General features: G+C 37.2%; 1 protein-coding gene across 1 annotated transcript; it reads left to right on the forward strand.

Moving 5' to 3' along the window:
- The first annotated feature begins 5,135 nt into the window (after positions 1–5,135).
- Positions 5,136–21,155, forward strand: LOC137024091 (polymeric immunoglobulin receptor-like). The gene is made up of 8 exons (XM_067391253.1): positions 5,136–5,189; positions 5,944–6,246; positions 6,486–6,803; positions 6,934–7,086; positions 11,866–11,943; positions 12,085–12,149; positions 12,237–12,373; positions 19,326–21,155. The coding sequence occupies exons 1-7, from the start codon at positions 5,141–5,143 to the stop codon at positions 12,348–12,350; spliced, it is 1,080 nt and encodes a 359-aa protein (XP_067247354.1). The 5' UTR covers positions 5,136–5,140; the 3' UTR covers positions 12,351–12,373; positions 19,326–21,155.
- The last annotated feature ends 5,928 nt before the right edge of the window (positions 21,156–27,083 follow it).

A 27,083-nucleotide genomic window follows, 5' to 3' on the forward strand; every position in this document is an offset into this window, starting at 1 on the left:
TCCGTGCTGCATCCGCTCCGCATCCGCAATTAAAACCTTACCTCCGCGGCAGGTCCATTTGGGACACCCAAATTGATACAACCGTTACAGTAAAGGCACGTGCGCATCCATGGATCCGATATGGGTCCACTCAGGATCCGCTGATTTACAGTAGAATTTGCGGAGCTGATCCTCTGGGCGGTGCCTAAACGAATGTGACAGTCACACGGGTTTGGCGACTTGAATGCGGATCCACCTAGGAGTCTCCTGCTGTGTGGGTCTGGCAGTGTCAGAAGATTTGGTGCACAATCCTGCAGTGTGACTTCTCCTACGACAAACGTCAAATTGTCTTCATTTTTCAAGACAAGCCGTGATCAAAATTAATGACAGAGATGTCGTTGTTAGCCACCATTTCAGTCCTGTGTGTAACGCAGCTCACTGTCATCGAATGTGTATGTTTTGATGATGTAAAACTCCAGACAAGTTTTCATGCACGTGTCCATTTTTAATGCGTCTTGACTGTTGTACAGTCTGACAAGTAACCATTGTAAAGGACTATTATAAATCGCACAGTGTGAACCCGGCTTTACGCTCATGTCGGACACAATTCAGTTTCAGATTTCACTGCTGTCCTTCAGAAAGGTCTGCATTCACTTACCTAAGTGTGCCAGGCACATTCGATGAAGCAAGTACCGGTGACGCCGTAATTAGGCCTTTTTGCCTGGCAAAGCTATGAGTCGCGTGGAGAGCATTGGGTGTTCTGTTGCGGCACGTGGCTGGGCTGAGTGACAATCACGGACATGTTTGTTCATCCTGAGTTTGTCTTCAGAGGTGTTTTTATCAGTCAGAAGCATAACTGCTCAACACAATCATTGCTTAACAACAGGAGTATAAGCCTAGTAGATTCAGTGCAGTGTGGACATTCCACTCTATGTAGTGGCACTACTACGTGCCAATTGTCAAGACAAGTAGTTGTTTGCACGATCTCGCTGCTACTGTTTGTTAATGAGTTCACGCTCCTGTAATGAGAGCCAAACTATTGTGCTCGATACATTGTTTCTGTTGTGTATGTGTGTGCGTGTGTCTGTCTGTGTATTTATATACGCAATTTTGAACTACTGTATTTTCCTATTCTCATATACTAGTGACAAAATATAATGGTGATTTTATAACCGGTTGTGACCCGTGAAAGAAAGTAAGTGTAATATATTTTTATTATGCAATTTTAATCCAAGTTCCTTATGTAATTGTTCTAAATAACAAAATAACATTAGAGAATCATACAATGCAAAGTGCAATTAAGTTATAAAGTGCAATCCATTATACTTGTACCATTCGGCTCAGTCAGAAACACAGATCTCCATATGAGAAAAATGTATTGCAGTTTGTGGCATATATACTGCAACATGCATACTCCAGTCCCAGCTACTGCATTTACGTAGGAAGTGTGATGGGCCGGATGAAAATTTGAGATATCTGTTCTACAGTTCATTACAGTGGGTTAAAAGCTGTGGGCCAGCTGGTGGTTCTGGTTTACATGGCCCCGTATCATCTCCCTGAGGGCAGCAGGTGGAACAGGTGATGTGCTGGGTGCGAATGATCTTAGCATGATGTTATGCACTCTTCCAGACAGCGGGTGGCATAGACTGCTTTAAGTCCGTCAATGGCATCAGACAATATTTTTATTCAGAAATATCTTAATGGACATTTTAGTCTTCTGGAAGAATTCTGAGTATTGAAATGATTTGTATGAAAAATTAAATACTGCTATGAATAACCATTGTTGCTTATGGCATTAAATGATAAATTATATAATGAATAATAGGATAACGATAAAATAATAATCAAGTCATGTATGCATAAATTATCAGGTGGCGCTGGGCATCCAGGTATATTAAATATTATATTCAGATACAACTGCAACAACGTGTATGCGGCATTTTACAGTAGCCGAATCCCTAGCTAGTGGAGGGGCTGCGAGATTTGAGTTTGATGCAGGGGACCGGGGACAAATGTTCCGGAGCGGTCACCAATAAAAAACCAGCATACCATACACTGCATTAGATAAAACCAATCACATTCTATAGGCATGTTATTTATGCATATGAGCTCTGGCTCAGTATCATTCTAGCTTAGGCCACTAGGTCAGATGCACATTTATAGGTAAGCTCAAGTGTTAAGCCACTCGGCAAAGCAGGCCCAGGCTCACATAGATTGTAGTGTTCTCGTGCAGTGTGTTGAAACTCTGACTAAACACCAAGTTAAACCGTAGCCAATGAAGACAGAGTCGTAGTAAGTTTGATCATTTACTGTCACTCTTTGTCATTGACATGTTGCGGTGAAAACTGTAATAAAACAATACAACACAACAATATTCAATGTCTATGTTTTGATTAATCATACAATTATAAATCTCTGTAACAAACAATCACAGCTATCTTCACTGTAGTAGCAGCTATAATGGTTGTTAGCATCACAGTTAGCTTGTTTTTAACAACTTATTAAACATCATATTTCAACAAAATCCTTACAAATATATAATCTTTAACATGTCTAATGTCACATAGATGAACTTACGGCATTGCCTCTATGATGGATTAAAGTGGATGCAATGGATTGTTGGAGCGAGAGCACACCATGACTGTCTCCTTGTTTTCATGTAGAACCAGGAAGTATTTTAGAGGAAGTGACTAAACAGGCAGTGACATCATCAAGTAACAAATAATATTAATTTTTACAAATGAGGTAGATAAACAGAAAAGTAATTATGAATTTCTTATTTTACCTGAGAATATATATCAACAAAAATAAAGCAGATATTTAAAAGTTAAATCCCTTAAAGGGCAACACATAGATAGTCATACACGCGCCTATAGCTCTACGGAGCAGCAGCAGTACAATATTTTGGTGTTCAGATCTGTTGGGTGGGGGGTATCAGGCCGAAGCTACTCAGCCGCTTGCTTAAAGGTGCAACAGAGGATCTTTTCGTCGACTGAGAAGCCAAAGACTGTTACTGAGTTTTTGAAATGAGTGCATGCGTAAGAACAGCCCCCCTCCTTCACAGCTCATTTCGAGGGAATGCCTCCCGAAACTTGTGCACGAGTATTGGAAAACGAGTGTTTACCACCGGCATTCGCTGTGTTGTGTTAGTGGATTCATTATGTCGGACTCACCGCAGGTAACTCATAATCTGCAGTTGTTACTCCTGACAAAACCATTGCATGCGGCGCCTGTGGAGTGTGGAAAGTTACTGGACTCGTCTCTCACAAGGAACGTCACGGCAGTGATTGACAAGCCAGAGGGCCAATCGTTTACGCAATGATCGCGTAAACAATTGGCTGATGTTTTTAAGGCCCTACCTCGTGCACAGATGATGTATATTAATATTATTCCTTTCAGTGCACCTAATAAATAGTCTTTTATCAATTAGTAAAGACAGTTTCAAGTAATATTGCAAAAATGTATAAAACAAAACATCCTCTGTAGCACCTTTAACTTGGGTAGCACGGACCATGTGGTCCACTGCTTTGAGGGGGTTCTACCATTCTTGCAGCAGCCTTTTTCTTGTTTTATTTGACTAAGCTGAACAAATTTGTATTTGCTCGGCAGCAACAGCAGCAGCGTAGCAGATCTCGTATGCCAAAATCAAGCCATGTATACTTCATGCCCCATGCCAATAAATGCTGGTTGAATTTAATCCACTTCGAGAGTTGTCATGATTGAACTAAAAAAAGAGTTTTAAATTAATGATTTAATATTAATGGGATTTTTATTTATGTAATATTTTAATTCTAGGTGTTTATTTATGTAAATGCTGCATGATGGGATGTTTTAAGGAATGCCTGGTGTTAAGACTTCGCATAACCTGATATTGCCGAGTTTAGCATGATCCTGGGTCAACATTTTTGTTGATCCTGGAACAACATTCAAATCAACCAATCAGATTTGAGGGACAAGTTTACAGATTATGTCAAGTTTAGGCTTAAAATCATGAGTTGGTGCTTCTACATCAGTGTTATTCATCTATCATTTGCCTCTGATTTTTGGGATAACTTATGGGTAGGGTTAGGTTTAGGAGTAGGAATAGGGTTAAGACTAAATTTTCAGACTAGAATGTTGTTCAGAATCAACAAAATATGTTGACCCAGGAACACATCTAACTTAGCAATATCAGGACGTACTAAGACTTGTGTGGCTTGTATGTCCACATTCTTCACAACTTCCTATTTTTTTCTCCTCTTATCACTAGTAAAGCTGTAAATACTTAAATCGCTTTTCTCGTTGCCTTTCGACTGGAAATTACAACCAAAAGCTGCACAATGTGGCATCGTATATTATATTCTGAGTTGTGTTGTGGTAAAAAATAGCAACAGGATAGTGTCAGTAGAGCATGAGTGCAAACATTTGACATCATCGACATATAACGCACTGTGCAGCTAAACAAAATGGCGCCCCTATTGTCCAAATATGTATGGTTTTTTTAAATATCATAAATCTTTCTTGGGTTTTCTACTACATATTTCATTAAGAGACATCATTTATGTTACATTAAGCCATACAAGTCTTAACACCAGGTTCCCTTTAAGGAAGCAACTGAGCATATTTCTGTGTGTGAAGGAGTCTGTGGTTTCATGTGACACCACACAATGTGAGACTATATAAAGATGCGAGATTGGCAAGAGCTACTGATCTGCTTCACTCAGGCTTTTTACACAAACATTGCAAAGATGAGCTCATAAAACAGAGCATAATAAATAAAATAAAAAATATAGGGGCAAGTCAGAAGCATTTTCATGAGAACCTGGAGAAATAACTGTGGCTTGTTTTAGATTTAGACATGAGGCCAACCATGAACTATAACTACAAATAAATAAGCCATGCAGTATATAAACAAAGCAGTCTAAACTTTTAAATCTTTTAAAAACTTATATTTTTTTTATTGACTCATTTGATGATTTATTTAAAGAATATTTGACCCCACACCACCATTATTATTCTGTTTGATTATTTGGTTAAATATGAAAAAATACAGAGATGTATCATGAAACAGGAAGTTGAAGTTTCAGAAAAGTAAGAGCTAACAGGAACAGGAAAAAAAAGAAAAGAAAAAAAGACAGCCCACACAAAACAGAGTCGTGCCATTAGTGAGTGAGAACCAGACATGAGGGACCATTTATATCTTTTCTTCTTTATGATTCAATTTAGTTCTGGTAAGTTCAGACTTTTATTGATTTATATTTTAATTTATGAGGAGCTGGTGTGAGATCAGTGTGATGTAGTCGTAGTTATTTAAAACATCAGTTTAAAAATTAAAACATATCTAAAAAAAAAAAAAAAAGCATCTTTTAAGAAATTTTTGTTTTGTAATTTTCCTAAGATAGGACTGTGTCTATTCACATGTGCAGAACATTGAATTAATTTGTCAATTGCAGAGATATTCAAACTGAAATTGTCTTTGAATCCCTTAAGAATGAAATAAATATTGTATTTGTCTACACAAATGAAAGAGTCCCACTTTATATTAAGTGGCCTTAACTACTATGTACTTAAATCAAAAAAATAAATTAAAAAAATAAGTACAATGTACTTATAGTTAGGCCACTTAATATAAAGTGGGTCCAATGAAAGAAAAATAAATAAAACAACATTGTCTTTCTATGTTCATTAAAAGTCGCTAAGGTTTGAATAAAGGCCCTCACAACATTTTCAAAATCAAGTTAATTTACATTAACATAACTTACATTGTGTTAAACTACAAGTTTCTGATCAAAAATCCTTCAGAAATTAAATTGTTGATATTAAATGTCCAGTTCGTTCAAAGAAGAGAATTACTGTGAGATCTAATAAACACAATAAAGTGCTGCTCATGAACACAAACCTGAAACTCTTCTCAGCTTTTTCCTGATTATTATATATTCCAGTAAAGCTCATTTGTAAGTTTTTGACAAACTCTCTTGTTTGCAGGCTGTATTCTTTCAAATGAGCGGCAGACAATAGAAATAACAGGATACACAGGTGGATCAGTGGTGCTGCCCTGCTCCTGCGCTCATCCTCAGTCTACAGTCAACACATTCACATGGCAGTTTGATGGCAAAGAACAATGGATTAAAGTATTAGAGGATGAGGAGTACAGCGGCAGACGTGTGCTGTTTAATGAAAGTTCTCCACAAAATCTGTCTCTTCTCATTTCTGACCTCAGACAGGAAGATCAAGGGTACTATAGGTGTGAGACTAAACAATATACATCCATTCATTTAACAGTGAAGGGTAAGTGATGCTTCTTCTAGAAATATGAATCGCTCTTGTTAGACATGATTGACAGCTCAGGAATAGACATTCAATTGTTCTTTTTACAAAATTTATTTGAAAATGAAAAAAATAAACTAAGAAATTTGGAGAACCAGTGACAGACTTTAAATTGTACATTCATTGACCTTTGAGTTTCACTTGTTCTTACTACAATGTGGCTCATTCATGGCTTTTTTTCTTGTATTAATATTTTTTAGGCTGTGATTTGGTCCAGAACACAGAGGCAGTGAATGCGGTGACTGGATATTCAGGAGAGTCTGTGGTTCTGCCCTGCTCATGCTCTGAACTACTGGCTAAACCTGAACAGATACAATGGATGTATTATGTAGAAAAAGCTTATAAAGAAATTTACCCAAATGAAAAGATTGAGAGGCACAAGAACAGAGTCAAACTGTTGAATCAAACATCTCCAGGAAATCTCTCTCTACACATATCAGCACTGACCGCAGAGGACGAAGGAGACTATTATTGTTCTGTCTCATTTCAAAAAGTCTCCTACAGACTTCGTGTTGAAGGTAGTTTTGTTCTGTTGATGTTACTTTGATCATCATTACTACTGATTTTATGTAGAATCTAAATATGTAGAGGAATGAGGTAAACTTGTAGGATGACATGCCGTTTGCATTGTTATATTATCATTGACAGTTACTCTCGGGACAGAGAAACCACACATCCATACAGTTACTCTCGGGACAGAGAATCCACACATCCATACATCCATCAGTTTATCAGCACTTCAACCTTCACACCAAATACAAGAACTTGAACCACCTCAACAACCACACGACACATCTCAATGTAAGTCATTTTCATTATACCACAATTACAATATTTTATCATTATCTTTCATCATTTTTAAAAGTTCCTTATGTAACTTTTTTTTTTAAATAAATTTGCTAAATTTAAATAATGGGTCAATACATCATCAACCCTTACAAAAAGTGTTTCTGTCTTACCCTGATTCACTATGGTAAGCCTGTTATAAGTGTTTATATTTTATAACTGTCTGGATGGATTTCTGAAGAGCATTTTTTAAAGCGAAAATGAGGCTGTTGCCATCTTGGCAGGGCGTCACTCCCGGATAACTGAAAATGGGCAAAGAGGCGGGACATGGTTGGAACTGAGATGCCTGATTACTGAAACCACGCCCGCCTAGCTCGATCATGTTAACAGGCAAAGGAGCTATCTATCCATCTTAGATAATATCTAAAATTTATTTATAAAGATAAGTTATATCATTAGAAAGTTCTAAAGGTCAATCTACGATGTCTTTTTTACAATACAGATGCTCCAGCACCAGTAATAGGTTGTTTGCACATGACGTCACAGCAGCAGCGCGAATGAGTCTGGAGGGCAGGGAGTGATGTTTCTATATAGGAATCCTATCAAAAACTCAAAATTTGCATGTTTTGCGTCATTTATGGATGCTCAAATCGATAAAATCAAGAACCCAGAAGGTGTTTATATCGTTTACATAACTTATTACGTTTTTTAACTTTAAAAGTTGTCACCTTTTATAGCGTTTTACGTCTGCTGATACTTAAATGAATATGGATACCTGCTTACCTTTTTGACTTGGTTAAATATTCACATTCTTCATGTTATCGTTTGCAGGGAGGAGAAGATATTTTATCCTATTTGATTATAATTTGGTATTTTCACTTCAGTTTTGTAGTTTTCTGTTCACAATGTTGATCTGGTTACCATGAGAACAGTGTCATGCACTGCTGCGTCAACCATCGTATGGTAGAAAATAAAATAAATGTGTTCAACAAGCTGACAGAAGTCGATCCATTTATTTGTTGGAAGCATGTAAATGTAACTAGTTTTAATGTTGTTTTTGTAAATATTCACTTTCCCATATGACCAGTGAGGAGAATCGGAGGGTCACGTTCAGGACACAGTCATGCTGTATTTTTGTTTGTATTTATTTCAACCAATGACAACCAAAATCAAACCCATAGAAGCTCGTGAACAGTTTTGAAGTGGCTGTGTGCAAGTTATAATCATTCACAAGCCAAATGATCATACTCTAAAACATAATGTTAATTATTACACAAAAACCAAATACAAAACTCAGCAAAGTATGTGAAAGGCAGTGGGTTTATTTAGTGACATTATTACATTTGCTAGTCGTCTTCCCTCACCTTCTCAACCAAGGCGAAACTTGTATTACCGTCCATTTTTTCCACGAACGATATCGCGAGTTCCTATTACAATTCTCGATTCAGCATAAATGACCTGCAATGGTGACATTTTTCACAATCACGACAGAAAATCAAAATATTGCCCTAACTTCACTAGTAGAAAGGCAGCACGGTATAAACGAACCCAGACTAGAACTGAACGCGGCATGACGGCAGCTTCACATCCTCTATATCTGCCTCCTCGATGGGAGGAAAGTCTTTTAATTCAGCAGAAAAGTCGCTCCTCTTCATAACTTAAGGATCGCGTCCAACATATGTTGTGATTTTCTGTTTATACCTTTCTAAACCAAGAAAGAAAGGACTTTTCCCCATCTCTTCCATTCTAATTTTCACTGCTTGCCCTCCACCAGAATTTCGTGAGACACCAGAACCACATGATTGCAAACAACCTATTGTAATTTGTCTAAGAATAATATGCAAAATCAAAACGAGACTTCATACCTTTGTAATGAAATAGTGATTGCGAGATGAATCCAATCTGTAAAATGTCCACGAGTGTCCATTGAAAATAGTACTTTTTGTCCACAATAGCATTAAATCCATGAAATACTGATATATTATCCATTGTTTGCATCACATTTCTTCTGAATGATCTGCTCTCCATCATCGTTTTCCAAGAAATTATGCAACCTGAGCAGCGTTTATGTTGTAAAACTGTATATGATCGCATATATCTCACAACAATTGAGCTTTGATTATACAAAGTATAATTTTTCAAAATGCAGCAGTTTTAGTTATAATATCCATTGTATATCCTCCCGCCATTGTCACTGTAGTAAATCTGGTGAACAAAACTTTTAGCCAATGCCACGATCCAACAATGTGTTCTGTTTATCTTCCGCATGCGTGCAGATCTACACAGATGCAAATCTTGAGTCTCAACTATTAATGCAGCAAACCATATTATTTTATAATTGTATATATTATAATTTTTTAATTGTATAAAATAATCCCGAAAAAAGCACAAACACAGCAGAGATGCCAAATTCAGCAGCTGGAATTAGCTGAGGTGACAGACAGCAGTGGCAATTGCGCCTGTCACTCAAGTGACCACGCCCTTAATTATGCAGAACTTTAAGGCTTCATATATTTAAAAGTATGAGTTATAAAAAAAAGAAAAATCACCCCCCTTAAGGTGATGATACATGGGGCAACTTTTTGAACAATGTTGCCGGGCAATGTTCCTTGGGCACTTTCCCATTGAGAATGAGCAACAAATATATGTCTGGATACGTTAAATCGGTCGTGGCTAATTTTTTTGAGATCCTCCAATCAGAATGTTAGCAGCTGATCACGTGACCGGTTCTGAGATTTCAGAAACAATTCAAACAAGATGGCGGCCTCTCAGCAGCAGAGGAGTGGAGAAAAGGAGTGTGAACTTATATCTTTTTACACTAGTAAGTTGTCATGTGTCAACCCAAAACAGGGAATTTACCTCATATATTGCTTAAAATACCAACAACTGTCCAATGTAATGCGTGTAAGCTGTGATTAAGCCATTGAATGTTTTCAGTTAAATACTAAAAAGTCGAGATCTGTTTAACGTCTGTAGTAGATTGTAGGCTGAAGGGCGTATGGCACATGAATGTAGCTTTTGATGCGATCAACGCAGGTTCAAATCCGCCTTTTGCTGAACTCGCTCTTCTCCCTTTTCCTATCACAAATCAGATCGGAAAGGCATTTATTTTTAATAAAAATGAAGCAAATATTTGAAAAGTTGAAATAAAGTTCCTAACAAGTGTTTATAATAAAGTATTTATTGGGTTGACAATAGATTTGCTCCTCTCTGACGGCAACATTGCTCAAAAAGTTGCCACGTGTATCATCACCTTTAGAGTTGTCATGAAGGGCAAAATTAGCTGTATAGACCAAATTCACATTTTGTACCAGCTGTAATTGTTTTTTTTCTGCTGTAAAGTTGGGCATTTTAACATGGGGGTCAATGAGATTCTGCTCTCTTTTGGAGCCTGTCCCTAGCGGCCAGTCAATGTATTGCAGTTTAACGCCTGTTTCACACTGCAAGCGTAAGCAGTACATATTTTTTTCGGCATGCATGTTAACCAACAGATGCATTCACACAGGCAGCAGGAGTGTCACGTGAGCAGCAGTGAAGCGAGGGTTTCGGTGCCGAGTCTATTTTTGCTGCTCTGCTGACGCTCAATTAAAGTGAAAGCACACTTTTGATGAACAAAATAAATATGATTTCACACAAAATATGTTCAAAATGCACAGAATAATTATGTCTAATATGTTTTAACAAGAATTTGAGTATGACAGAAAAGAAAATTAAGAATCAAAAATAATTATAGAAGATTTACCCATTTAAACTTGTTTTTAATTATTCAGTTTGGGTTAAAGTATGGTGTATTATAAAAAAACTAAAGTAAACCAGCCAGAAAATATGATAAACATTATTTTAGTTATTACACAGAGATAGGCTGTAGCATACCCAAATCAAACCCGTTTACTGGCTTTTTTCGCCAAGTTTGCCGTCTTGTAAAATGTGCACACGGCAGATCATGTAAAACACAAAGCTTACCTAATTTGTGTGCAGTAATGGATAACACAAGGCTTTTATTTATTTATTTACGTATATATGAGAATGTTGTACACCTCTTCTCCCCTCTACACTCCCACTTTTCCAGAGCTTCACATGCCCATTTTAACAGACTTTTTTGATCTTTGAGGTGTGAACGACCAGGGTAAAACAGGGGGGTTTCATGACCCTTTAACAAACTTTCAACACTATCAAGTTTATAAATGACCAACTTATAAAAACACATTTATAGCTGTCTTTGTAAAGAAATGCTCACTTTATATGTAGTTTGACACATGTACGGTAGTGGCATTGGTTAGTTATCACTACCAGGGAGAAAGTTTGACATGGAGCACACTAAATCTCTAACCTCAGAGGAATAGAACAGAAGAGTCTGCTGGCAAAAAGAGAATGTGACAGAGCTCGTAACAGAATGAGAATCAACATGAGCTTGGCTTTTCGGATTTGAAATGTTATAAAAGCAATGAGGTGATGCCGTTTTTATTACTCAACAAGTAAAGTTAGGTATTTTATTGAACAGATAAATTGCAATATGTAGCTCTCTTAACAGAGTTCATTGTAAAGCATTATCTGTTGTAAAGGATCATATTAATTTGCACAGTCACGCAGAGCCAAAATACAACCACAACAATGTTCTTACGCAATGCAATTTACACAAAGTTCAACTGCGTGCATGCAGTTTTGTTTCTAACCAGCAGTTAAATAGTGTACATTTAATTGTGCGTGCAGCTTTTATTATATCAAATTGTGTAATATTTGTACTAAATTTGAAAACAAGAATGCATTTGTCATGTATTTCTGTTTTCTCAACAGATGTTTTCATTTTGTTGGGGGTGATTCTCTCAGTGCTATTACTGGCATTACTGGCATTAATCTACTGGAGATACAGAGGTACGTGAACACAATCACATGTTCTTTACAGATATACTCGTAAATGACCAGCTAATGGAGCTGTATACTCTTGAAACCAACATTTAGATGAATTTCTCTGATGACATTAAAACATTCTGGCTAAAATGTTTTATGTTGTAGGAGGCAGAAATATGAAAACGGTGACCAGGGATGAAGAAGAACTAAATAGAGAACAAGATAATCAGGTCAGCACAAACTCACTATTGCACAATAGTTACTTAACTTATTGAATACTGTGCCAGCAATCACCCCATCTTTTCCTCTTTCTCCAGGATGACGTGACGTATTCTGCTGTAGTCCATGTTAAAACTGCCGCCACACCAGCTCACATAGAGAGTGACCCAGCTGAGCACACTGAGTACGCCCCAATCAAAATTAAACGCTAAAAAAGAATATAGTCAATTTAATGGTGAGCATTTTAAAGAGATTGAAACAACCATGTACATTTTATTATTGAGGGTTTTGTGTAACCTCAGTTTAAGAAGAAAACCTGTTCATTGTTTGGAAGACCTTTCAGAATGATTGTATTTTAAAGCAGGACTAGACAATTAAGGAGTTGCATGTTTCTAGTTTCAGAAAGCTGAGCACTAATAGAGGAAAAAAGAAATGAGTCAAACCGTGTGCATGCGCTTTCACCAGATGATCTCATAGTGTGACTCAATTCTCCCAAACCATAGTGTCGGATTTAGACATATTTGATGTTTAAATTTGCCATGAAATGATTATTGATCTCATAGTGAACAATTCATCCATGTGTTTCATATTTTAAAACTTTTGAGCTTATTTCTAAAATGTAAATTCAAAATTTGTCTTCTAATGAAAACAATAGACTTCTATCTGGTAAGAAATTCTTGAGTCATTTTGTCCTCATAAACCCCTCTTTTTTTATTACAATCGACTGCAATCCAGATCCACCTCCGTCCGATCAACAACCAATGGATAGAACCATATCCCCTACATCCAATTTTCTTTTTTACTTTTCCATTAATTCATTTCATTCTTTCATAAGATGAATAAGTGACTTGTTTACCAATTTAGCCTCATTGTTTGTTTTCATTTTTTAGTTGTACTCTTAAATTTATTATTAGTGTGGTACAAACCCGATTCCAAAAAAGTTGGGACACTGTACAAATTGTGAATAAAAAAAGAATGCAATAATTTACAAATCTCATAAACTTATATTTTATTCACAATAGAATATAGATAACATATCAAATGTTGAGAGCTACAGATTCCAAAAAAGTTGGGACAGGTAGCAATAAGAGGCCGGAAAAGTTACATTTACATATAAGGAACAGCTGGAGGACCAATGCAACTTATTAGGTCAATTGGCAACATGATTGGGTATAAAAAGAGCCTCTCAGAGTGGCAGTGTCTCTCAGAAGTCAAGATGGGCAGAGGATCACCAATTCCCCCAATGCTGCGGCCAAAAATAGTGGAGCAACATCAGAAAGGAGTTTCTCAGAGAAAAATTGCAGAGTTTGAAGTTATCATCATCTACAGTGCATAATATCATCCAAAGATTAAGAGAATCTGGAACAATCTCTGTGCGTAAGGGTCAAGGCCGGAAAACCATACTGGATGCCCATGATCTTCGGGCCCTTAGACGGCACTGCATCACATAGAGGAATGCTACTGTAATGGAAATCACAACATGGGCTCAGGAATACTTCCAGAAAACATTGTCGGTGAACACAATCCACCGTGCCATTCGCCGTTGCCAGCTAAAACTCTATAGGTCAAAAAAGAAGCCATATCTAAACATGATCCAGTAGCGCAGGCGTTTTCTCTGGGCCAAGGCTCATTTAAAATGGACTGTGGCAAAGTGGAAAACTGTTCTGTGGTCAGACGAATCAAAATTTGAAATTCTTTTTGAAAAACTGGGACGCCATGTCATCCGGACTAAAGAGGACAAGGACAACCCAAGTTGTTATCAGCGCTCAGTTCAGAAGCCTGCATCTCTGATGGTATGGGGTTGCATGAGTGCGTGTGGCATGGGCAGCTTACACATCTGGAAAGGCACCATCAATGCTGAAAGGTATATCCAAGTTCTAGAACAACATATGCTCCCATCCAGACGTTGGCTCTTTCAGGGAAGACCTTGCATTTTCCAACATGACAATGCCAGACCACATACTGCATCAATTACAACATCATGGCTGCGTAGAAGAAGGATCTGGGTACTGAAATGGCCAGCTTGCAGTCCAGATCTTTCACCCATAGAAAACATTTGGCGCATCATAAAGAGGAAGATGCGACAAAGAAGACCTAAGACAGTTGAGCAACTAGAAGCCGGTATTAGACAAGAATGGGACAACATTCCTATTCCTAAACTTGAGCAACTTGTCTCCTCAGTCCCCAGATGTTTGCAGACTGTTATAAAAAGAAGAGGAGATGCCACACAGTGGTAAACATGGCCTTGTCCCCACTTTTTTGAGATGTGTTGATGCCACGAAATTTAAAATCAACTTATTTTTCCCTTAAAATCATACATTTTCTCAGTTTAAACATTTGATATGTCATCTATGTTGTATTCTGAATAAAATATTGAAATTTGAAACTTCTGCATTTTCTGCAATTGCATTCTGTTTTTATTCACAATTTGTACAGTGTCCCAACTTTTTTGGAATTGGGTTTGTATTATTACTAATATGTTATTATTGACAGAAACAAAGTTACTGTCCAAAGGGGGAAAAATTATATTATAATAAAAGTAATAATAATACGCTATTTATTATAAATGGAAAATTATTTAATAAAAATGACTAATTTTGTTCTTTAATCAAGTCACTTATCTTTTTCACACCTCCCCACCACATATACATAAAATAACTAAAATAACTAACCTTTAATACTGTCATGTCAAATTCTTATATATTACTTACTTTAATAATGACTGAAGTTTATTACATAATTCTAGAGGTTTTACAGAATATAATACAATTTTATGCAATCTGAAAAGTCCAAAATGACGAAAGATCACTTTTGTGCAAGTTAACAAGAGGCCAGCTGGAGATTGCTGGAGCTTGCTGCGTCCCAGCATTTACACTCAAAAAAAATGATTTCTTGATGCAACTTATTTTAATTCAACACCATTGTATTAGGTTTCTGGTTCAAATTTAATTGCTTCATGTTAAATTGACTTGAATCGATTACTTTTTGACTTAAAGGATTACTTCACTTTAAATTTGCCTGATAATTTACTCACCCCCATGTCATCCAAGATGTTCATGTCCTTCTTTCTTCAGTCGAAAAGAAATTATGGTTTTTGATGAAAACATTCCAGGATTTTTCTCCATATAGTGGACTTCAATGGCCTCTAAATGGTTAAAGATCAAAATTACAGTTTCAGTGCAGCTTCAAAGTGTTCTACATGATCCCAGACGAGAAATAAGGGTCTGTGTTTGAAGTCCACTATATGGAGAAAAATCCTAGAATGTTTTCATCAAAAACCTTAAATTTCTTTTCGACTGAAGGGAGAAGAACATGGACATCTTGAATGACATGGGGGTGAGTAAATTATCAGGAAATTTTCATTTGAAAGTGAACTAATCCTTTAACGTGATGTTTTCATATTACAATAACATGTTTCAATTAAGTATACTCAACCACGACTCAATCAAACAGGACTTTCACTTTCCATCATGCTTTGCAAATGGGCTGATCTGGGAGGGTAAATGTTGAAATCAAGTGTTATTATAAGCAGTTTTTAGCAACATGAGAAAATGGAGAGACTTTTTATGTTTACTTTCTATTGTGTTGGTATTTAAAAGTTCCTGTTATGTTAATAGTTTTTGTGTTGAGGACCTGCTAACAACAATTAAAGTTGGTTTAATAATAAAAATATTATAAATATTAAAAAACATATTTTGGGTATGTCATAGCTGGAATAAAAACATCTTCTGGCTCCTAACAACACCTAACTATAGGGATGGGTGATACCACTTATTTTGTTTTCGATACGATACCAATACTTTCAAGTCCAAAATCACCAATATCGATACCGATACGATACCTCTAATCTGAATTTAAGTTATTAAATTATCAATAATTTAAGTCCTTAAATTATTGAATTACTATGAGTAAAATGGGTAATGGTACCCACTTAACATTATATATGAAAGGTATTTTGACATGCCTTAATTGCAATTTTTTAGATTATATTTTTGTTTACACATGGTTAAAATGTTTTTGTAGTGGTAACCATGGAAATCTACAAATACTATAGGCTTAGCTGAACTATGGTCACAGTAGTAATGGTTCAGTTTCATAAGGGATGCCAGTGACAGGCTGTTGCACCCATAAAATGGAAACTTTGTATTCTAACAGTGTAGTTACAGAACAGAACATCAATATGAACGTTTGATGTTCAATTTAAACACATGTAATTGCAAAAACTATGTAGGCTACTATTTAATTTTGTTTGTTTTGAAATAACTCAAACATATTATGTTGTTCTGTCTGCTGTTAAGAATTGTTCAGGGCTGTGTTTCCCAAAAGCATCAATGGTTTCTAACAATATTAAACGCATGCAGCTGTTTGAATGTAGTGTCGGCAGTGAGCGAATGCTTTCTGTGATTGATTGGTTGTAAAAGTTGTGAAAATCCACTAAATAAACTAATCAATTAAACTGGATTACTTGTAATCTAACTTCTGTTTGATATTAATATTATGTTAATTAAACTTAATGGTTTTGGACAAAATTAAAATTGTTAACCTGATTCAACTAAATGGCATTGAGTTAACATTATGTAATAAATTTAATTGAAATAAATGTTAATTAAATGCAACATAACCAAGTTATGTGGAACCTGTTGACATAAAATTAAGTAAATCCAACGTATCATTTTTTTGAGTGTAGGCTGCATACGTCATCGAGGATGTTTTATTTAAAGGGTCATGAAACCCCAAAACACTTTTTTTGAGATGTAATCAGATATGTATAGGCTGCACATCATTGAAAACACTAAAGGTACTCATTAATGTTATTCATAAGTGAAAAATAGTTATTTTTGCATTTTTCAGAGCGATTTCTGTCTTCCTGTTTGAAAAGCTGAGTCGGAGTAACGTCACAAAATCTGACGTCATCGTGTACTTTCGAACATGCTGACGTAGATTCTCGACATATATTCATGACATAAAGCTCATTCAATCCAATCACTGCACTGTAGTATGCATAAGATTATAATTGCAGTATAATGCATGAGGAAGTATCACTTTTCTCGCCTCGGTCTCTTGTCATTCAGAGACATATCGTTGGTGTTTGTTTCCTCAGTGCTACAACACAATGTGTTTTCCTGCGACGCGACCAGAGCAGAGGTTTGTGTGCATGTGGATTGTTTTGCTGTAATCTACCAGCACAAATGGAAAATATGTTCGCGTGAGATCGCATTACAGCAGAGAATTCAAATGTCACAAAAGTGCGGCTCATTCTCCTCTGCCTGCTCTAGCTGCGTTCAAACACGCGAGCCGTAGGCTGTTTCCCCCAGCACAGCAGCACATGAGTGTTGTTTGTATTTTGCTCGTGATCCAGTCAGAACTGGAGTTTGAATACGAACACATGAAAAATACGATTGTTATTATGATATACACGCGGAGCGCGCATATGATCAGTTTCAGCGCGGAGCTCCGTGGTGAGTTTAAAAACACTAGCCACCAGGGATGGAAATGAACTTTTTTGTCCACCGGCCACTGTGGCTGGTGGATTTCAAAATCTACCAGCCACTCAATGTTTTTACCAGCCACTTTCTTGTTTTTAACCGACAATGTGTAACTGCATGTGAAAATTAATACTACAAGATCTACAATACTTAAGCAGTTTATTTAATCTCAAGTCTCAATGAAATACTGACATTTTCTCTTTCTCTCTTATACACACACAAACCATGAACTGATATACATTTCATTAAATGAGTAGGGCAGATTAAACAAAAAACTAACATTCCTCCACCCATCCTCTCCACTCCCAGTCCAATTTACTCCTGCTCATCAGAATTAGATTCTGAAGTTTCAGAGGTGCTTTCCTGAGTGTTCTTCTTCCCCTCCATGAACTGTGGCCTTCTAGGCCAGATGCTAGCCTGATGCCAGAGCTGGATAGCAGGGGTGGGGTCATAATTCTCAATAGAGGGACTGGATAGCTGGACAGTCAGTAGGTCACAGAGGCTTCTTGATGTAAGACGGGACCTCCAGTCACTTTTCACTAACTTCATTTGATTGAAGCCTCTTTCACAGTCTGCAGTAGAGGCTGGTACGGTGAGAATGAGGTCAACCAGGCTGAGCATGTTCTCATCTAATCTATAAAATGAAAATGGAAAAATAAACAATGAAAAGTAAAGTCAGAAGTAAATATCGTACCATAGCACTAACGTTATAGGCTACTTTATGCATATAAACTAGCCTAGCTAACTGACATTAGTTACATGGGCGCTATATTCTTCTGACCTTATTCAGCATTTAATCTAAAATCTACTATTCAACATTTCATAGACAAAAAAAAGACATTCGTAATCTTGAAATGGCCTTCCTTTTTTCGCGATTGCGTGGGCATTCCTCAACAGTATTATCATCTTTTCCAACTGGGCCATCTTCAGGCTGGTAAGTGCCTTCATGGCAGCCGTATTCTGCGGGGCTGCTTTTCCCTGTGCTCTCTTTTTTACCTGGATGTGGCATTTGGATGATTCGTGGTCTTTTATGGCTTCCAGTTTTAGGTTTTTAGTCCCAACAATGAAACTATTAGTTTTAGCATCTTCAGAAGCGTGTTGACAACATACCGAGCAGAACATTGTCAGACTTGTCTCGTTGTAAACTAACTGCGGCAACCAATCGGAATCCTCTCAAGCGAGGACCTGTACATTCGGATTGGTTGCCGCCGAACCGCGTCATAGCTCATTACCATAAAGTTGACCTGACTTCAACTCTCCTCGATGCTTTCACCGTCCAAGACGCGCCGCGCTCGCCGGAGCTCGCCGCCGGCTCACATTGAAAATGAATGACTTCCACTTGGCAAAATCACAGTGACCAGACGAGACTATAGTTGACTCCGAGAGAGAGACTGCTCGACGCTCAACGCTGCTGCCTGCTGTCTGACCTACGCTCGGAGCTTCGTGGAGTTTATCCTAAATCCTTCTCTTTATTCCTATTCACATAATATAACTTTCTTATTTTTCACTAGATTACTTAACCTATTGCATAGTATTACTAAACGGAACGATTTATTACTAGCAATCCACCAGCGTAATCACCTAGTGTTAGCCATAGCCCGCTAGCTACCGTCTACTTTCTTTTTTCCTCTAAACCAACCTTCCTTGTCGATTTAATGGCGGATTTATCCGATGTATGTTATTCTGATCTGTCCTCGCCAGATCGGGAAGCTGTGGAGACGTTGCTGCCCGGCATTCATCGATCCACCGCGAGGCACAGCGTCCCGCACATCACCCTTGCCCCAGGCACCGGCAAGCGACCGAGACATCCAGCCAGCGAGTCCCGTGTGCGTTGCAGTTTTTCGGACGGCGTTCATCAAACACACGGTCAGTCATGTCCGACGATTATCATGTGTATTAAATGCAACATGTACAGCTTAGCTCTTTCTGTCAGCAGTGAGACTTACACATGTGATAAATGCAGGGATATTGTCAGGCTGACAGAGAGAATCTCAGAATTAGAGACACGCATCCAAACTTTAATTGAGGATAGTGAGAATGAAAGGGCCTTAGATACTGCTTTGGATGCGACTAGCCTAGTAAACACTGCACATTCGGTTCCGGTTGTAGAAGCCACGCAGCAGGCTAACTGGGTGACTGTGAGACGGCATAATGGCAAGAACAAACACCACTCTTCCGTTCCGATTAGAACATCAAACAGGTTCTCCCCACTCAGTGACGCACCCACTGAGAATCCTGTTGAAAGTGCCCTAGTTATTGGCGATTCTATTACACGGAACGTGAAAATAGAGACACCAGCCACCATAGTCACATGTTTGCCGGGGGCCAGAGCACCTGACATCAAAGCAAATTTAAAAGTGCTGGCTAATGCTAAACGTAAATATTCTAAAATCATTATCCACGTCGGCACAAATGATGTTCGACTTCGCCAGTCAGAGATCACTAAAATTAACATTAAAGAGGTGTGTGAACTCGCAAATTCAATGTCAGCAGAAGTAATTTGTTCTGGCCCTCTTCCTGTTCGTCGGAGTGATGAGATAGTTAGCAGGTTATCATCACTCAATGGCTGGCTGTCTAAGTGGTGTCCGCAGAATAATATAGGTTTCATAGACAATTGGAAAAGCTTTTGGGGCAGACCTGATCTGTTGAAAAGAGATGGTATTCATCCCTCCCGGGATGGTGCTGCTCTTCTATCTAGAAATTTGGCAAATAGTCTTAGAGCTGAAACATGACAAACCAGGGCCCAGATCAGGACGCAGACAAACTGGCTAAACCGACCGTCTGCTAGCCGCCTCACGTCACAGAACTCAGATAATTCACAGCACATAGAAACACTTACACCTAGATATTATCACATAGAGACTGTGTCTGTACCTCGAACTAGTAAATACAAAAAATTTCCGAAACCTTTTAAGGGTAAAAATTTAATTGATGTTCAAAAAATGAAAATCACAGATAAATCAGATAAACAAATGATAAAGCTTGGGTTACTGAATATTAGATCTATTTCTTCAAAAGCACTTATTGTAAATGAAATTATCACAGACAATAAACTAGACTTGCTGTGTTTGACAGAAACCTGGCTAAAACCAGACGATTACATTACTTTAAATGAATCTAGTCCTCAAGGTTATGATTATCGACACAATCCTCGACAGAAAGGCAAAGGGGGAGGTGTTGCTGTAATTTATAGTAATATATTCAGAATCATTCAAAAGAATTTCAAATATAATTCCTTTGAAGTGATGGTGCTTTATGTAACATTATGTAAGTTGACATTTGTGCTGGCTACTGTATACAGGCCACCAGGGCACCATACTGACTTTATCAAAGAATTTGCTGATTTTCTATCAGAGTTAGTACTGGCTGCGGATAAAGTCCTTGTTGTTGGTGATTTTAATATCCATGTAGATAATAACAAAGACGCATTTGGATTGGCATTTGCAGACATTTTAAACTCTATTGGAGTTAGACAACACGTGTCAGGACCCACTCATTGTCGTAATCATACCCTAGATCTAATACTGTCGCATGGAATTGATATTGATGCTGTTGAAATTCTACAGCAGAGCGATGATATATCAGATCATTATTTAGTCTCGTGTATAATACAATTAGCCAAGGCTACAAAACCACCACCCAGCCATAAATATTGTAGAACCATCACGTCTACCACTAAAGATTGCTTTATAAATAATCTCCCCGAGCAGTTTCATCGCCTTAGTATACCTGACAACTTAGAAGAACTCGATGCTGCAACAGAAACTATTGGCTCTCTCTTTTCCAGCACATTAGATGCAGTCACTCCTTTACGTCTAAAGAAGATTAAGGAAACTAATCCAACGCCGTGGTATGATGAGCACACTCGGGCTCTAAAACGAGCTGTGAGAAAAGCTGAACGTAGTTGGAAGAAAACAAAACTAGAAGTTTTTCGCCTTTCGTGGAAAGAAAAAATGATTGAGTACAGAACGGCTATAAGAAATACTAGATCTACTTATTTTTCAAATCTCTTAATAGAAAACAAACATAATCCTAGGTATTTATTTGACACAGTGGCTAAATTAACTAGAAACAGAGATTCAACTGCTGATGTTTCCATAGAGCACAGCAGTAATGACTTTATGAACTTCTTTACTTGCAAGATTGATAATATTAGAGAGAAAATTATAAACATGCAACCGTCTACAGTTTCGCTTCAGACAGTGCACTGTAGTGTCCCTGAGGTAAAACTAGAATCATTCGCCGCTATAGGAGAGGAAGAATTATCTAAACTTATCAAATCATCAAAATCAACGACATGTATGTTAGACCCAATGCCGACTAAACTACTGAAAGAAATGCTTCCAGAGGTCGTAGGTCCACTTCTTGATATAATTAATTCATCCTTAACACTAGGATACGTGCCAAAAACCTTTAAGCAGGCTATTATTAAACCTCTTATTAAAAAACCTCAACTAGATCCGAGAGATTTAGTAAATTACAGGCCAATCTCGAATCTACCTTTTCTGTCAAAGATACTAGAAAAGGCAGTTTCAACACAACTGTGCTCCTTTTTAGAAAGAAATGGAATCTGTGAGGATTTCCAGTCAGGATTTAGACCATACCATAGTACTGAGACTGCTCTCGTTAGAGTTACAAACGATCTACTCTTATCATCCGATCGTGGCTGTATTTCTCTATTAGTGTTATTAGATCTCAGTGCTGCTTTTGACACTATCGATCACAACATTCTTTTAAAAAGACTTGAAAACTATATTGGCATTAGTGGAACTGCTTTGGCATGGTTCAAATCGTACTTATCTGACCGTTATCAGTCTGTAGTAGTTAATGAAGAGATGTCGTATCGATCACAGGTTCAATATGGAGTACCACAAGGCTCAGTACTAGGACCGTTGCTTTTCACTCTGTACATGCTGCCCTTAGGACAGATAATTAGGAAGCATGGTGTTAGTTTTCACTGCTACGCTGACGATACTCAGCTCTATATTTCCTCGCGCCCTGACGAAACCTACAAATTCACAAAACTAACAGAATGCATAGCTGACATTAAAAACTGGATGACAAGAAATTTCTTATTATTAAATTCAGAAAAAACTGATATCCTAATCTTTGGACCAAAAACTTCCTCACGAAAAAACCTTGAATACTCTCTAACACTTGACGGGTGCTCCATTAAACCTTCGTCCTCAGTTAGGAACCTGGGTGTGCTCTTTGATACCAATCTTTCATTTGAAAGTCATGTTTCTAGTATCTGTAAAACCGCATTCTTCCATCTAAAAAATATATCTAAATTACGACATATGCTCTCAATGACAAATGCGGAACAGTTGGTTCATGCATTCATGACCTCAAGACTAGATTATTGTAACGCTCTACTGGGTGGTTGTTCTGCTCGGCTTTTAAACAGACTACAGTTGGTCCAAAATGCGGCAGCTAGAGTTCTTACTAGAACCAGAAAGTATGACCATATTAGCCCAGTTCTGTCAACATTACATTGGCTCCCTATTAAACATCGTATAGATTTTAAAATCTTGCTACTTACTTATAAAGCTTTAAATGGTTTAGCTCCCCAGTACCTAAGCGAGCTCTTAATGCATTATAGTCCTTCACGTTTATTGCGATCTCAGAATTCAGGCCAGTTGATAATACCCAGAATATCAAAATCAACTGAAGGCGGCAGATCCTTTTCCTATTTAGCACCTAAACTCTGGAACAATCTTCCTAGCATTGTTCGGGAAGCAGACACACTCTGTCAGTTTAAATCTAGACTAAAAACACATCTCTTTGCTCTTGCATACACATAACACATTATCAATACACTAACATTTTTCAAATCCGTTAAAGGATTGTTACGCTGCAATACTTAGGTCGGCCGGAACCGAGAACATTTCCTATAACACTAGATATACCTGTACATCAGAATAAGAATGGCATCTACGCTAATATCTGTCTCTCTGCTTATCCTGAGGTTTGCCGGGTGCTGGATCCAGGCCGTATCCAGATCAGATGGAGAACCTGTGTCTGGACCTGCCTACAATGTAGCCCAGGAGACAATGGGCCTACAGATCCAGTTCTGGCTGCATCTATTATTCTGATTTTTAATCCCCGTATCCGCTTACATATATTTATATATAATCTATTTTTAATCTCTATAATAAAATGTATAATTCAGATTTTGATCTCCATATCCATTTACATATATTATATATATCTTCCAAGGGGTTTTTTCCCTCCTAGGACTTTTTTCCCAGTGTTAGCACGCTGGGTTTTTCTCCTAGGGGGTTTTTTCCACCCCTGGGAGTCAGCCGACATTGGCTTAATGTACCACCATCTTGTATATGTTACATATTACCACGCTTGTTGTACAGCTTATTTTTAACCACTTCCCTTTTTTCTGTGCTTCTAATATGTAAAGCTGCTTTGAAACAATTACCAATTGTAAAAGCGCTATATAAATAAATTTGACTTGACTTGACTTGACTTCCTGTCACTTTGACGCTCTTGCCGCCAGCATTTTTTTGAAGGTGTGCCTCCTCTAAAACTGTCCGCCGTCCAGGTGAAAAAGTATGCTATTTTTATTTACCCGCCACAGTGGCCGGTAGGTGAAGCGAGTTTACCCGCCACAACACAAAATCACCCGCATTTGGCTGGTGGCGGGTGCTAATTTCCATCCCTGCTAGCCACGTGGATCATAGCTCATACAGAATAAAGTATCCGTGTTTAAAGTTTTTAGTTCACACATTCTCCTGCACCAAACATTAACCAGCACGGTGTAGTTATGCACACATATTTCATCAAGTCTTCCTCAAATGAATTATATGTGCAAACTGGACACTGATACAGTGGTGTAGCCTATCTGAACGCGACGACACGATTATTCTAATAGACAAAAGACTGATTTTGAGACTGCAGTGCTCGTAAACATAATCAAAGTAGCCTATTATTAGCCCTATTAAATATTCTTTCGCATTTCTCCCTTGTGCTTGGGAGTTTGTTGTACTTTTCTCCTTGCTCATATATTAATATTCATTATTCTGTATAATGAGTGTGTTGTATGTCTGTGCTTCATTGGTTGTTCTCTCCCCTCTTCTCCCCTCTACACTCCCACTTTTCCAGAGCTTTACACGCCCATTTTTACAGACTTTGAGCTTTGAGGCGTGAACGATCAGGGTAAAACAGAGGGGTTTCATGACCCTTTAAAGTGGACTTATTCTAGTCTCATTGTAACTGTGGGTAAATAACTGGTAAATTGTTTAAGAGATACATTTTTTTTTAAGAACATTTTAGGGTTAATGATTTTTGTGGAATAAATTTGTACTATTTTGGAAAGTCACGTCTCTGTCTTTAATCCCATCAGAACCAGCAGGGTCCTTCATCTTATTTTATTTCCTTTTGGGTTGAATTCTCTTTTTTGGGTGTATTTATTTTATATTTCCTGGGTAGAGAAATAACCTAGGTGGTTTCTTTTTCTACTTTTAGCCAAAGGTTACATATACATCATTACAATTGCACTGAAAATTACAACAAATAAAGTATGTTGATATATATACACCATTTCTGTCTCTCATGAAGCCAATGTCAGCTTCAACATTTGTTTTACTTCTGTATTTGAGGCCTTTTCCACAAGTCAGGGAGGAAGTTTCCACAGATTTTTGAGAACACATTTGTCAGTGTCAATGTGTGTGAAGTTGTTCATTTCCTCCAAAGCAGATAAATAAAAAAAGTGGAGATGCAGAATCATGCTCTTCATAATACAAAGGTAATTTGAATTAAACCAAGTTCAAATTCTTAATCCTTGAAGGAAAAAAACACCACCACTTGCAAAGGCAAGGAACTGACAAAACCTCTTTGGTAGAATGCTGAGAAATGTACTCGGCCCTGTATTTTTTTGTTCTTTTGAGCCTCTTATGAGGTCCAAATTTGGTCTCAGCTTTCTTGACTCCAAAGTGCGCTCCCTTAATAATCCCTAAAAAGATGATATTTCAGTTCATCGCGATATCACAAAGCCCTGTTATTATCATTGAATGTTTCATAACATCTACACTTTGTTTGTTATAATCAGAGGATTTGCCAGCATGCAGAATTCAGCACTGAACAAAACTCAGACATTATGAGTGGCGCAGTGGATGCTATCTTAAATGCATATGATTAGACATTGCGTGCAAGAAATCAACACATGTGTCTGTGATTGGCCATACTGCTGCAAAAACGTTATAAATAGAAACACTTTATTATGTTTTAGTTGTTCTTGTTTGCCCAATAGATGAATAACATTTTTTTATTTTTTGGTTATTTCTTTTTATATATATTACCTGAAATAACTGAACTGTATTATTTCAAACCAGATATGTGTCACAAGACTCAGTGCAAGTAGGCCTAGTCCATTAGGAGCAAAAAATCTGCCTTTAACCCGTGTGCACTGTTCATTTGGGGTGGACACTTGTGCTGTTTTAGGTCTCCCGGGCAACAAAAAATTTAAAAATAGTTTTTTAAATAAATGTAGTTTTACTCAGTTTATTAATGTTTTTATGCCACATTTGTGTTTTTTTTTTTGGAGAATAATATTTTTTATATATATAAATAAAAGTAAACAGGTTTTTATACAAACCGCTTTTTATGTAAAATTCACTTTACAAAAGACCGACATTTCTAACTTTAATTCATGGGCATAGCATGGATAATTTGCCTATCTTTTGGAAAATGCAGTTTTAAAAGTAAAAAATTACACTTTATCCAGTAGATGGCTGTAAAGCTCTACTATTTGACTAGCTGAAAGACATCTTTTCACAAGGAGTTTTGCAGTTGGATTCATATCTACATATAATGAAATCACAATTATAACAATAAAAAAGTTTTTTGTACTGAAAAAAAAAAAGTTTTACAATTTGTTTCATTATGATTAGAATCAAACATGAACAAGATGTTACAAAGAGAAAAATTTAAGTCTTTATTTCAAACATGTTTTTCATCTATTTCTAAAAATTTAATCTACACTTCAGTTACTCAATAAACAGAACAAAAATTGACTTTAATTAGTAAATATGTGACCTCACAGATAAGGTTTAGATTAATCCCAGATAAAAATGCATGATTGAGCAGCAATTTGCACTGACATATCTTAAAATATGTCAGTGCTACTGTTTTGTCTCAAGATTGCATATTTTTCCCCCTAAGGCACGTTTATAAAAGCTACTTGCCTCAATGTCCAATTTTAACTAAGGCCTAATCTGAAACTACCATTATAGTCTAACTTACATTACTATAGTTCACTGGATTGAGGTTGTATTTTATTATTACACCACTCACGGCCACACAAACGGAATGCAATTAGGAAACAATTATTTATTTTAGTATTTGTATTTAATGAATTCACTTAACATTAGATTTTTGTGAAGACTCCCCAAAAATAACGGACTCACTGTAATCGAACTGAGGTAAAGGAGCTAGGAATCTGCTCGA

Source organism: Chanodichthys erythropterus, chromosome 8 (assembly GCF_024489055.1).
Source record: "Chanodichthys erythropterus isolate Z2021 chromosome 8, ASM2448905v1, whole genome shotgun sequence".
Lineage (NCBI taxonomy): Eukaryota > Metazoa > Chordata > Actinopteri > Cypriniformes > Xenocyprididae > Chanodichthys > Chanodichthys erythropterus.